The 12,649-nt window shown below is 41.0% G+C and overlaps 2 protein-coding genes across 2 annotated transcripts; both read right to left on the reverse strand.

The window, feature by feature from the left end:
* Positions 1-7,273: 7,273 nt before the first annotated feature.
* LOC130736381 (uncharacterized) lies at positions 7,274-7,989 on the reverse strand. Its single transcript, XM_057588216.1, has 3 exons — positions 7,693-7,989; positions 7,528-7,603; positions 7,274-7,323 (listed from the first exon to the last, which is right to left on the reverse strand). Exons 1-3 carry the CDS (start codon positions 7,987-7,989, stop codon positions 7,274-7,276), a joined length of 423 nt encoding a protein of 140 aa, XP_057444199.1.
* Positions 7,990-8,030: 41 nt separating this feature from the next.
* Positions 8,031-9,811, reverse strand: LOC130736382 (uncharacterized). The gene is made up of 4 exons (XM_057588217.1): positions 9,639-9,811; positions 9,177-9,522; positions 9,006-9,067; positions 8,031-8,922 (listed from the first exon to the last, which is right to left on the reverse strand). The coding sequence occupies exons 1-4, from the start codon at positions 9,809-9,811 to the stop codon at positions 8,031-8,033; spliced, it is 1,473 nt and encodes a 490-aa protein (XP_057444200.1).
* Between the last annotated feature and the right edge of the window lie 2,838 nt (positions 9,812-12,649).

Consider the following 12,649-nt stretch of genomic DNA (forward strand, 5'->3'; position numbering starts at 1 on the left):
TTCCCCTTGGACGCCCTCGCTGAGAGCTTCTCTTTGATGAATTTGTATTCGGGGTGATCACGACTGCTGGTGTCTCTGGTGCGTCGGCCTCCACGCACGTAAGGGGTAGAGCACTTTTTTGAGGTGTTTGTGTTGGACCGCTCTCACGCACAATAGGAAATTGCTGCCTGACAATTTGATTTGGAGATGTATGCACAAAGACATCAACGTCGTTCTTCTCCTGAGAAGCTAAAGTGGGCGTAATAAATTGTTTTTGATTTAAACCGTGAGGCAAACATGGTTTTAGCCCTTGAACTTGAACTTGAACTCGGAACGGGTCCCACTTAGTAGATTGGTAAGGCAAATAATAATTAGGAAACAAATCCTGTGAGTTAAAAGAATAACCTGTAACTGAATATCTTTTATTGTTATTTGAATCAGAATTTTGAAAAACCTCATTAAGGATATGATTTCCTTTTAACGTGATTTCAGCTGCATTTGTTTTGTTCCTCCAGCCTTCAAGTTCTTGTAACGTATAACCTGAGTCAAGCAAGACCTGTAATTGTTCCTTCTGAATCTCCTCTGTATTGATGGCCTCTTTACTCACGTTGGAATTTGAAATTAAACTGTCCGCCTCAGGCAATCCCGGCGCCACCCTCGGAAGCGCCACTACCTCCGGTGTCGACGTCCAGCCACCATCATCATCAATCGCAAGAGCTTCCTCTTCCTGCTTGGAGAGCGACTTAGCCAGGATCACTTTGAGACCCTCCATTCTCTCATTCCTGTACACTTCATCTTCTTCGTCGGGTTCGACGTCAACAGGGGACTCATAATCCTTGTCGTTGGGGCTTGTAACAACATCAACATGCCTGGCCGCCTCTGTCTCTTTAGCATCATTATAATCCTCATCATCCTCAGTAACATTATCCTCCTCTGAATTGTATATTTTCCACGGCGTTGACGGCATACCATGAACTGTACCGTAATCATAGGGAACATCATGCTTTTCGACCAAAATTATACTGGAAACACCATTCACATCCACAGCCATGGTAAAGCATTGTAGAAGGGGATGGTGCATTCGAATTAAGATGCGTGCATAGTTGGCTCTGAGTCGTAACTTGGTATCTTCATCTGACTCCACAAAGCTCCCCAATCTATTACCCATAGCAGTAAAAAAAGATTCAGTCCATAAGCCCAATGGTACTTGCCACAGTCGGACCCAAACAAGGTGTGCCGTGCCAAAGGTTAGAACTGTGCTGGGTTTAACATCAGAAATTTCCTGCACCAAAAAATTGCCACACTCCGAAATTGTTTCCATCATCTCTTCCTTATTCTCAAACTCAAGCAGCACCTCCTTATCACCAAGTGGAATCAAACGGAAATTGTACAGTCCTATCTTTGCCAAGTCATCTTGTATAACTTCAACGGGCTTTTCCGTAAGTGTACGAGCTTGTGCACAGCGTTGGAACCAAGACTCATCCAAATCAGCGGCTGTGAAGCGCAATTGACATGCTACCAATTTTCCAGATTCGTCATTCTCCTTGGTTCTATCTTGTACAGAGGTATTTTGCTTAGGCAGTGACTTTGGTCTCCAAACCTTCCCTTGTATTTCAAATTGATGGTGTTCAGGAGACGACACCTTTGTCGACCGAGGAGATTTCTGAATCCTTGCTTTCTGTACCACGAGGTAATTACCTTCTAGTCTTAGGCCATTAAACATTCGAATCGCCGTCCATGCCTCATCATCACTATGAAAGCGCACAAAGCCAAATCGTAAGCGCCGTTGGAATTTCTTCTTATATTGTATGAACACGTTCCTCAATCTTCCTGCTCTCCCAAAAATTGCGCTTAATTTCGCCAAGGTAATCTGATCACCTAGGCCATCAACAAAAACAGAAAAAGACTCATCTTGTTCTTTTGACTTCTGTCTTTCCTGTTGTTGATTAGAAGTTGTCTGAACGTGTTTTTGTTGCAGTGAACGTGATACTCCTCCCCCTGGCCGAAAATTGATTGGTGCTCGCCGCCGCTGCTCATGATCTGGACGCTTCCACTGATTGTGTCCACCACCGGAATGCTGGAAAGGCGTGGAGAACCTGTTCTGAAAATTTTTTTGTTGCAGCGAACGCGAGGCTCCTCTTTCTCGCTGGAAATTGGTTGTTGATCGCCGCTGCACATGATCTGGGCGCTTCCACTGGTTATATCCACCACCGGAATTTTGAATCTGCGTATGGAACCTGTCATTTGACCAAGAATGACAAAGTTGCACCCTCCCATCTCTTCCGCTCCAATGCCGGCACTCCCCAATGCCACGAGCCTGAAATCTTCCATAATCTGAACTGACCACCGGTCGCCTCCATGGCCGGAGCCACCTTGACTGAGTCCAGCCTCCAGAACCTCTCTCTCTACTCTCTCTCATAAAATTCAAACCTAATTACCATAAATATTGAAAAGAAAAATCTGGGTAGTCATGAATTTGGAAAAAGATTAAAAATTTGGATCTAAACATGCAGCAAAGTGTACAATTCATAGCTGGGTGGGTGACTCATTCTCTGATCACGAGAAGAACAATGTTGAGAGAGTGAACCAAGTATATCTCAAAGTTTTAATTTAAACTTACTTGGTTCTGTTATTTTATTCTGGTAAGATTTGATTCCTTGAAGATTCTTTCCAGAAGTGCTGTTGTGGACTCTATGACGTTCGGCCCATTGAAGATCCAAGCCTCACGTGAACGTCTATATAAAGGAGTTTATAAACCCTAGCAAAATAGGGATTCTGAGCGTGATATACTGATCTTAGGGTTTATTATTTGAGTCCTGTTGTGAGTATTGTAACAACTTAGTGATTCCTGTGCTATTGCAAGTACTAAGTTGATATGTTTAGTTGAGTTGTAATCTCATCAAACTTGTTTATTGATAAACATGTCTTGATCGCTGTGGCAGTGGTCTTTAGGGGTTAGAGAAAGTTTTCTCATAGCTTAGAGGAGAAGGGCTAAGCTAGATTCACTTGTTGTAATAGTGGTAGACATTGAAGAGGCTCTATACTAAGGGGGAGTACTTAGGTATATGAGGGACTTTCATGTATGACCTGAGAGCTATTACTAAGATAGTGGATTGACTCCTGGATTGGTATCCTCCAGACGTAGGTGTTTTGACACCGAACTGGGTTAACAATTCTCTGTGTTTTTTAGTGATTTATTGTTGCTATTGTGTTGTTTCTACTGTATTAAACGTGTGGCTTAATTTCTGTACTGTTGTGCAATTGTGGAACCGATTGTCCCAACATCACGTTCGACATCTGTCCTGTGTGCAAACCAGAATTTCAATTGGTATCAGAGCAGGCACCCTATTCTGTTGGGTGAGCTCCAGGGAATATGTATTCTGGTTTCATGGACAACATTAAAGAAGGAGGATCACTCCTTAGGCCACCTTTATTGGATGGTACCAACTATGATTATTGGAAGGCCCATATGGTTGCTTTTCTTAAATATATGGACAACAAAACATGGAAAGCAATTGTCAAAGGTTGGAAACATCCAGTGGTAGTATCTAAAGAAGGAACTTCAACAGAAGAATTGATGCCCGAAGAAGAGTGGTCGAAAGAATAAGATGTAGAAGCTCTTGGAAACTCCAAAGCCTTGAATGTTATATTCAATGGAGTGGATAAAAATATGTTCCGATTGATCAACACTTGCATTGTGGCAAAGGATGCTTGGGAGATTCTCAAGACTGCTCATGAGGGGACTTCCAGAGTTAGAATGTCAAGGCTTCAGATTCTAACAACTCAGTTTGATAACTTAAAGATGAAGGAGGAGGAGACCATTTCTGATTTTCATATGAGACTGCGTGATATGGCAAACTCCTCATTCGCCTTGGGAGAACAAATGTCAGAAGAGAAGCTTGTGAGAAAGATTCTCAGATCTCTTCCTAAGAGGTTTGACATGAAAGTAACTGCTATTGAAGAAGCTCAAGACATAAGCAGTATCAAGGTGGATGAGCTTATTGGATCCTTGATGACTTTTGAAATGACTCAGAATGATAGACCTGAAAAGAGAAATAAAAGCATTGCCCATGTCTCAAGCACAGATTTAGATGATGATATGTCTGAGAAGGATACTGGTGAAAGTATTTCAGAAGCTATAGCAGTTCTTGGTAGAAATTTTAACAAAGTTTTGAAGAGAATTAACGAAATGTCAAGGACAAATGTTCAGGACAAGTCGCCCGACATTACCAGGAATTTTGATTTTCAATGGAGAGGCAAGGATGAAGAGAAATCCAGCAAAGACAGAGGGGTTCAATGTATTGAATGTGAAGGGTATGGTCATATCAAAGCAGAATGTCCAACGTTTTTGAAGAAACAAGGAAAAGAGATGATGGTCACTTGGTCTGATGAAGATTTTGAAGGAGATAAAACTAGAAATCAAGTCTTAGGACTTACTGTGAAATACAATTCTGAGACTGAGTCCAGTGATGGAGAAATTTCAGAAGAAGAACTTGCTGAAACATACAAGTTGTTATTCAAGAATTGGCAAGAAGCGTGTGACTACGGTAAGAAGCTGGAGAGAACTGTCAAAGGTCTTGAAAATGAAAAACATAATCTGCTGGATATCAATAACAATCTTCAAGAGGAAGTATCTGTGCTGAAATCTAAACTTGAAGGTATGATAAAATCTGTACGTATGTTGAATAATGGTACTGATATGTTTGATCTGATGTTAGAAACAGGAAAGACAGCCAAGGATATGAAATGTTTGGGATATGGGAGTGACTCTACACTAGAAGAATCCAAAAAGATCACTCGTAAGTTTGTTCCAGCAGAAAGGAAAACTGAATTCAAGATGTCAAACCAGATGCCACAACATTGTGTCGAACATGTGTATCAACAAATACCATATACTTACCCACAAGGCAAGAAGGCAAAGAACTTGAGTTGGAGATGCCATCATTGTGGAATATATGGACATATAAGGCCCTACTGTTATAGATTGTATGGATTTCCTCATCAACATGATCAACCAAGGACCAATTCACATGTTCAAGCAAGGAAAGAGTGGAAACCTAGAGGGCTTAAAGAGAAAAAGATTGTGAAGGCTCCTAGTCATTTTCCCAAAACCAACAAGGATGTTGCTGCTGTACTAAATAAGAAGGAAGGAAAGAAGGAAAATTTGCATACCCAGACAAGATCTCTGAAGTGGAAGAAAGTTTCTGTTAATGATTCAGAGACAAATGTTGAACCAGATGTGCAGAACATTGTGCCCACTGCTAGAAAACAGATAAGTGGCAAGGGAGTTCTTGTTAATGTTCCCCCTGCTCCTCTGGATAATGTGTCATTCCATCCTGAAGCAAATGTTCAGAAGTGGAAATCTGTGTGTCAGGAAAAGATTGGTTGTGAGAAAGAGTGTAGTCAAGAAGCTATGAAGTGCAAGGATATCATGGAATTTCTTGCTGATGTTGGGTTGTCATAACTCTATGACTATCTGTTATGTACACTTTGGCTGTCTACAATAGTCATCTCTGGTAAGCATTTGTGGATTTAGTCTTAACATGTTTCCTGGTTTCATCTAGCTACCTTTGTCAAATTGTGCTAATAAGGGGGAGTAATAGTATTAATAGTATGTGTAGTTTCTGCTGCTGTGTTTTAGAGTAGCATCTTGCTGCTTATAGGGTGTTAAGTGTGTGCTGCTGTGCTGAACTCTGATATGGTTTTAATACTGCACTGAGTATGGAGTATGGTTCTGAGGTTGTGTTTGTGCATAGCTACTGCAAATAGCTATGTTGAAGTGTGCTACCTTGATATATTCTGGTTACTCTTCTCTGATGATTCAAGCTGCAAGTATTCTGAAGAGTTTTTATGGTAGTGGATTGTATTAGCTAAAATTTGACAAAGGGGGAGATTGTTGTTCCTTTGTTATGATTGTCTGCATTTTAGCTAATGTTGTTTGAGTACTGCTGTTTGTGCATGTTTGGCCTTCAGTTCATGTTTTAGCCAAAATTTGCCAAAGGGGGAGATTGTAGTTCTTTTTCTTGGCTGCATTTTGCTCAAAACATGATGTGCAACCATATGTTCCAACATCTGGAACAACATGGTGTGTTTACGTATGTTGGTGGTTCAATCGCTGAAATCAAGTTATTTGTTGGGCTGCTGACTGTAAGGGGATTCAGAAGATTTATCCTATGCTGTGCGTTTTATCTTCTGAAGGCGTGTTTGTTTTAATCTTGGCTGAAGTAACAAGATTGATAATGTGTGAACCAAGTATATCTCAAAGTTTGAATTTAAACTTACTTGGTTCTGTTATTTTATTCTGGTAAGATTTGATTCCTTGAAGATTCTTTCCAGAAGTGCTGTTGTGGACTCTATGGCGTTCGGCCCATTGAAGATCCAAGCCTCACGTGAACGTCTATATAAAGGAGTTTATAAACCCTAGCAAAATAGGGATTCTGAGCGTGATATACTGATCTTAGGGTTTATTATTTGAGTCCTGTTGTGAGTATTGTAACAACTTAGTGATTCCTGTGCTATTGCAAGTACTAAGTTGATATGTTTAGTTGAGTTGTAATCTCATCAAACTTGTTTATTGATAAACATGTCTTGATCGCTGTGGCAGTGGTCTTTAGGGGTTAGAGAAAGTTTTCTCATAGCTTAGAGGAGAAGGGCTAAGCTAGATTCACTTGTTGTAATAGTGGTAGACATTGAAGAGGCTCTATACTAAGGGGGAGTACTTAGGTATAGGAGGGACTTTCATGTATGACCTGAGAGCTATTACTAAGATAGTGGATTGACTCCTGGATTGGTATCCTCCAGACGTAGGTGTTTTGACACCGAACTGGGTTAACAATTCTCTGTGTTTTTTAGTGATTTATTGTTGCTACTGTGTTGTTTCTACTGTATTAAACGTGTGGCTTAATTTCTGTACTGTTGTGCAATTGTGGAACCGATTGTCCCAACATCGCGTTCGACATCTGTCCTGTGTGCAAACCAGAATTTCAAGACCCAATGGAAAACCGGAAATCCGAAAATTCCTCTTTCGAACGCACTCTTGTAGTGTGTGTCTATCGCACATACCCATGGAGCGACGTAAACGCACCTTGAACATGCGTTAGGTGTTCAAGGTACGATTAAGTAGTGCCAAAGTTGATGGCCCAGTGTCTGACTATACATAGGAAAGGCACATATACGCACTTAGTTAACTGCGTTAGGCGCGCAGTTACAAAGTGCGTAATATGCGTCGCTCTTTGAAAAGGCATTACCATCGCACACTGAAAGTGCGTTGGTCACGCAGTCTTAAAGGGCGAGATTATGTAGAAACTTGACAGAAAGAAACAGAAACTCCAACAGAAACAGAAACTTCAACAGAAACATAAATGTTACATTATAATGTATCATTGATACATTACAACTAATATGAAAATTTGCAAATGGACTACTACAACATCACGAAACTAATCTTCAGCGAGGTTTATGATTCCATCGATCTTATGTATGTCTACATTTGCCTTTCGATAGAGTTTGTTGAATAGGGCCATGCGATCAGGTATGGTAGCTGCCAACCACGAGCATCAACAGTACAATGATACATCCACTGTGGTTTAACCGTTGGCAAAGGAAAGTCACTTGAAATAAACGCCTACAAAATGATCAATTATATTGTTAAGCATCTCATCAATTTCATGTAATGTAAGGTAAATTCATACTAAATGTAATATTGATCAGTACATTCACCCAGTGGTTGTTGTTGACAAGGAGTAAACATATAATCTGGTGCTCTGACTGATGTAGCACTGGACCGGTGAGAGGGAAGTAGGTGGCACCCCCTCGATTCGACAAGGTCACGAACACAATCTGGTACATCGTAGCAACAATGTGGCCCATATCCGGCACGCATAACCACTTCTCCTCCGTTGCAAACTCATTTGGAGCAAGATGTAAGGCTTGTAGTACTTTTTCGTAATGTATGTTGGTGTCATACATACCATGATAAACACCTTGCCGTAATCTAAGCTCCTTTATCATGTCTTGTCGAACTTGACGTCAATTTTGTTCTCCCTTACCCATCAAGGAAGCAATGCATCTATATCCACAATTCCCATCATCTTCAACATTCTGAATGCAATGACATATTCACGGAGGAATTCGGGCACTTCATGGATGTAGTTGGCCGAGTAAACCTTTCCTTTAGGGTGCTGTGGCGGGAGTTTAGCTGAGTTGCTTGCAATCCTTTTGCTTCTCTTCTTAGGTGTAGATTGCTTCAAAGGAATGCTCTTCCGTTTTGCCGACCGGGTCTTACGCCCCTTGCCTTGTGGAGCTGATGAGTTGCTAGCTTGCTTTGACCCAGCTATTGCATCAGCATTCTCCCAAGATGAAGGAATGCGTCTGGTAGAACCCTTAGGTTCATTGGGCCGACCCCTTGTAGGCAACTTGTTTGGAAGAGGACACATAGAAGTCTGATCCGGGTATGCAATCACCCGAAGCCTCTCTTTGATAGCTTGTCTTCTCATAACATTAGCTTCTTCAAACATCTTTGCAATGACCTCTAACTCTGTCGCAATGCTCAATCCCAAAACAGGTTGGGATTCATCAGGTGCAGATGTTGATGTAAGCCTCCTCCAATGTTGGTCAACTTCCGTCAATAGAATAGTGGTCATCCTACCAATCTGACATGAACAAGGCAGGCCGTGTGTCATCCTCATAGTGCAGCCGCATTTTCCAACGCGCGCTTTCTCCTTTGCGATCAACATGAGCGCATATCTTGAGACTACACCACGCAGGTTGTCGTACAACTTCTCCTTAAATGTGTGCTCTCTGATGAAGATACTTGCCTGAAAAGTAGCATTAATCCTTGTATGCTGGAGCAGTGTGCACCTATGTATAGCTGCCCAAGCCGCACACATGTCACTCTTGTTATCTTTGATGCACGCTTTCAGTTTTGCGTGTGCACCTTCAACCCTGTGCAAAGTTATAACATTAACATTAATACATACTTAATGAATGTAGCATACTTAATAAAATATTAGTGTCTAAGAATGTACCTGTTTGTAGTTGTGTTATCCATGTGCATATAATGATCAATCGCATACTTCACAAACTTGTGCTTAAACGGAAACCATAATGTAATGCATGAGGTCAGAGTGCTCCCCAACAAGTGAACGTAAGAAGTCCATGCTCGCATTAAACTCCTCCGCTGACTCGGCATACATGACTCTATTCCATGCGTCCCCGACATCATCCCACATCTCCTTGTCTTCGATAGTGAGCTTGCACTTTTCCTTCACACACTTAGCAATATGGAATTGGCATAGCAAGTGAGCTGCTGTAGGGTATGCGGTTGTAACTGCGTTCATCAAAGCAGTGTCTTTGTCAGTAACCATGACTTTAGGCATGCCCTCCTCCCTAAGTAGCAACCCCCTTAGTTTTTGAAGTGCCCATGTAACTTCAGGTTCACGCTCATTGCACATGTAGCCAAAACCGATGGTGTATGTGAATCCAATTGATGTCATACCAACCATCTTTAGCAATGATATCCTATACTTGTTGTTCTTGTACGTGCTATCAAGCAAGACAACAGTAGAAATTGGTTGAACAAGTGGATGGAAACTGGATGGGCCCAGAATAAGGACCGGATCACCGTGGAACACTCTTCAGTTCTGGACTAGTGCGTGTACTTGTCTTCCTCCAACAACCTCATCAAGTGCTGCATCTCTGACAATTGTCCCCTCTTGGCCCTAATGTATGCCATCCGCTCATTGTACACTTGTCTTATGGTAGTCAGATTCTGAGGGTTGACATCCTTCAATGCCAGCAACATGTTACCTGGCTTGACTTTATTGTCAACCATTTTACCCACCATATCCTTTTCTTGACTTGTAAGGCGACCAGCATAGGCATGGCCAACCAGAGTCTCGGCTGGCGCATGGTTGTGGTCTCCACGTACTACAGTCAACCTCTACAAACCATCTTCTGATGTGTATCTCGCCTTGAGCCTGAATGGACAATCACATTTCTTGGTTCCTGTCCCCTTCCGCATCAGCACAGGCTTGTACGATTTGTACTTGCCGCTCATCTCGCACACCAAAATAACCAACTGTCTGCCTTTACTCCCACGACCCTTGCTCCCACAATCATACCTTCTAATAATGATCACAAAGCCTAGTTGCTTTCCTACATTCTTAGCCCAATCCAAAAGCTCATCCCGAGTAGCAAAAACCTACAGAATATTAACACATATACACATCACATATAAATTCAACTTATTTGACATAAACTCACTCATTGGTTATGAAAATACTCTGTCTGTGGTAAATTGTTCTGTGTAGTCCGCTACAATTGGCACATCATGTCGATCTTCTACATTGGCTAATTGTCTTTCTTCCACCCGTTCTTGTGGCATGTCCACTTCATATGACTTAGGGAGACTCATTCTGAAATGCAAAACGAAATTCACAAATTGTTTACTATTTCTGTTACAGGCCAGAACTGTATAAATCGCACTTACAAAGCGCGTCACAACCGCACTTTATAAGTGCGACAGAGACGCGGGTTAACATTGCGTCGGATAATAATAACAGAAAAGCGCACTCTCAGTAAGCGTCTCTGTCGCACTTTCAGAGTGCGACATCAACGCACACAAAGAGTACGGTGCTAACACTTATTAAAACACTTATTAAAAGTGCGATAAATCTAGATCGGGGTCGGGATTAGTGCAGTACCTTCACAGACGACGACGACAACGAGGGAGGAGAAGTTGGGTGAGGACGACGGCGTTGGTGATGGTGTTGGGTAAAGACGACGACGGCGGTGGCCGACAACAATGTGGGTGTGGAAGTTGAGAGTGGGTTTGGCAGTTGAAGAAGAAAGATAATGTGGTGAGAGGGGGTGAAGGGGGGGGGGGGTTGAACAAAGCATTAGGAAGAAGGTGAGGATGGAGGGAGAGGTATTTTTCAAATTTTCTCTTTTCATTAAGGGTATTTTTGACATTTCCCAGATTTTTGGGGGTCTGAATAGCTATGTGGGGGGGGGGGGTCTGAATAACAGTTCCCTTATTTTAGGGTGAGTAAGCGGGCCTAAACTATATCATGGTTCATAGCAGAACATAATGGGATAGCCAAAAGGAAATATAGGTCACTTAAGAACATGATAATTACTATGTTGTTTGATTATAGTATGTTTTATAATATATGAGTGAAAGAAATTTTGAATTATTGTGATACTCTTAGCAGAGTTTTTTGATAAAATTTGTTAAAATTCTCTAAGGATTATAGAAATGTTTTCACTCAAACCTGGATTTCTTTGAATAGTGAACACTGGAATGCAATGCATTACCACTATTTAAAAGATACTATGTATTGGAGTTTAATTTCACTAAATTTCCTTATGTGATAGAAGAACTTTGCGATTAGGTGTATTGGGTTTCAGATAATAATAAGGTAAACTTCACAAGTGAGTATGTGTTCACTTTAGGTGAAAGGACTATTTTGTAGAAGTCTGTAAAACAAACATGTATAGCACGATATACAATGAAATATGAATTTATTTCTCTTGAGTAGCAGTTCAAGAAGCAAAATGACTACGTTTGTTAGCATATATACGAAGTGAAAGAAATCTCGTTGATCCTCTCGCTAAAGGATTAGCAAAGAAAGGGGTTCTAGACACGTTGAGTGGGATGATGCTTAATCCTTGAGAAATAAGAAAGTATGGTGGACACCCAAACTATTTCAAACTAAGCCATATGATTATTCTTGTATATGCATGACTTTTTCATCCCTATGACGCAAAATGCTATTTTTGAAAGAGATATATAGTTATTTGTGGTGGTGTTATTGAGACGCACTTGATGTATCTATGATAAAGTACTTTTGAGACGCACTATACTTACTTTCAAATAAAATTATTCAATAAATTTTATTCACAATTATCATGTGTGAAAGTATATTGTGAGACACACTTAAATTGTTAAATGTGAAAGTGGTTAGTGAGACTCACTTAAATGCTTATGAAACACATTTAAAATTTATGTGAATAAATATGTGAATTGTGACACCCGGGGCCGACGAGGGCAGAGAGTGATCGTCGGTGCAGTGAGGCACGGACAAGGAGCGGCTCCTAACAGGCTTCTAGGCGGAGGGACACATGAATGAACCGATCTCACACCCGAATAAGAGGTATTCTGAGACTGTATAAGTATGGGACTCTACTGTTAAAGATGGCTTAAAAGATTTGATTGGTACTACTCATGACAACAAGATGCATTTTCTTATCGGGAGCTCAACTCATAAAAACTCCATGGTTTTTGTGCTTGCCTAGGAGCAATATTGGGATGGGTGACCTCCTGGGAAGTTTTCCCGGGAAGTGCGTGAGTGAGGACAAAGCGCACTAAAAAGACTCGTGTTGTTACCGTGAGGTCAGTCGTCAGAACGGAATGTTACATGAGTGAGATGGTAAAAAAACACAATCTATGAAAGACTTGGACAATCTTTCTAAAACTCTCACATGCAACCCAAGGTTATAAAAATGACTCTAATTTATCGCATAGTCTCTACATTTTAAAGTTAAGGTGTGTATAGTGGGGTTCCAACCAAGTCAAATTATAGTTCAAGAGTAATTCACTTTTTTTGACAAAAGTTGTTGCCTCACTTCACTACGTGTTAATTCAATACGTTGGACATTAACACTTAAT

This window comes from Lotus japonicus, chromosome 2 (genome assembly GCF_012489685.1).
Source record: "Lotus japonicus ecotype B-129 chromosome 2, LjGifu_v1.2".
NCBI classification, from domain to species: domain Eukaryota; kingdom Viridiplantae; phylum Streptophyta; class Magnoliopsida; order Fabales; family Fabaceae; genus Lotus; species Lotus japonicus.

Coding starts and splice junctions, on each gene's coding strand:
- LOC130736381 (XM_057588216.1), bottom strand. CDS start 7,989: ATGATAAAGGAGCTTAGATTACGGCAAGGTGTTTATCATGGTATGTAT. Junction 7,604..7,692: donor ACAACAACCACTGGGTGAAT/GTACTGATCAAT, acceptor ATCATTTTGTAG/GCGTTTATTTCAAGTGACTT. Junction 7,324..7,527: donor TTGTACTGTTGATGCTCGTG/GTTGGCAGCTAC, acceptor TTTCTGTTGAAG/TTTCTGTTTCTGTTGGAGTT.
- LOC130736382 (XM_057588217.1), bottom strand. CDS start 9,811: ATGGTTGACAATAAAGTCAAGCCAGGTAACATGTTGCTGGCATTGAAG. Junction 9,523..9,638: donor AGGTTGTTGGAGGAAGACAA/GTACACGCACTA, acceptor CTTGCTTGATAG/CACGTACAAGAACAACAAGT. Junction 8,923..9,005: donor GATAACACAACTACAAACAG/GTACATTCTTAG, acceptor AACTTTGCACAG/GGTTGAAGGTGCACACGCAA.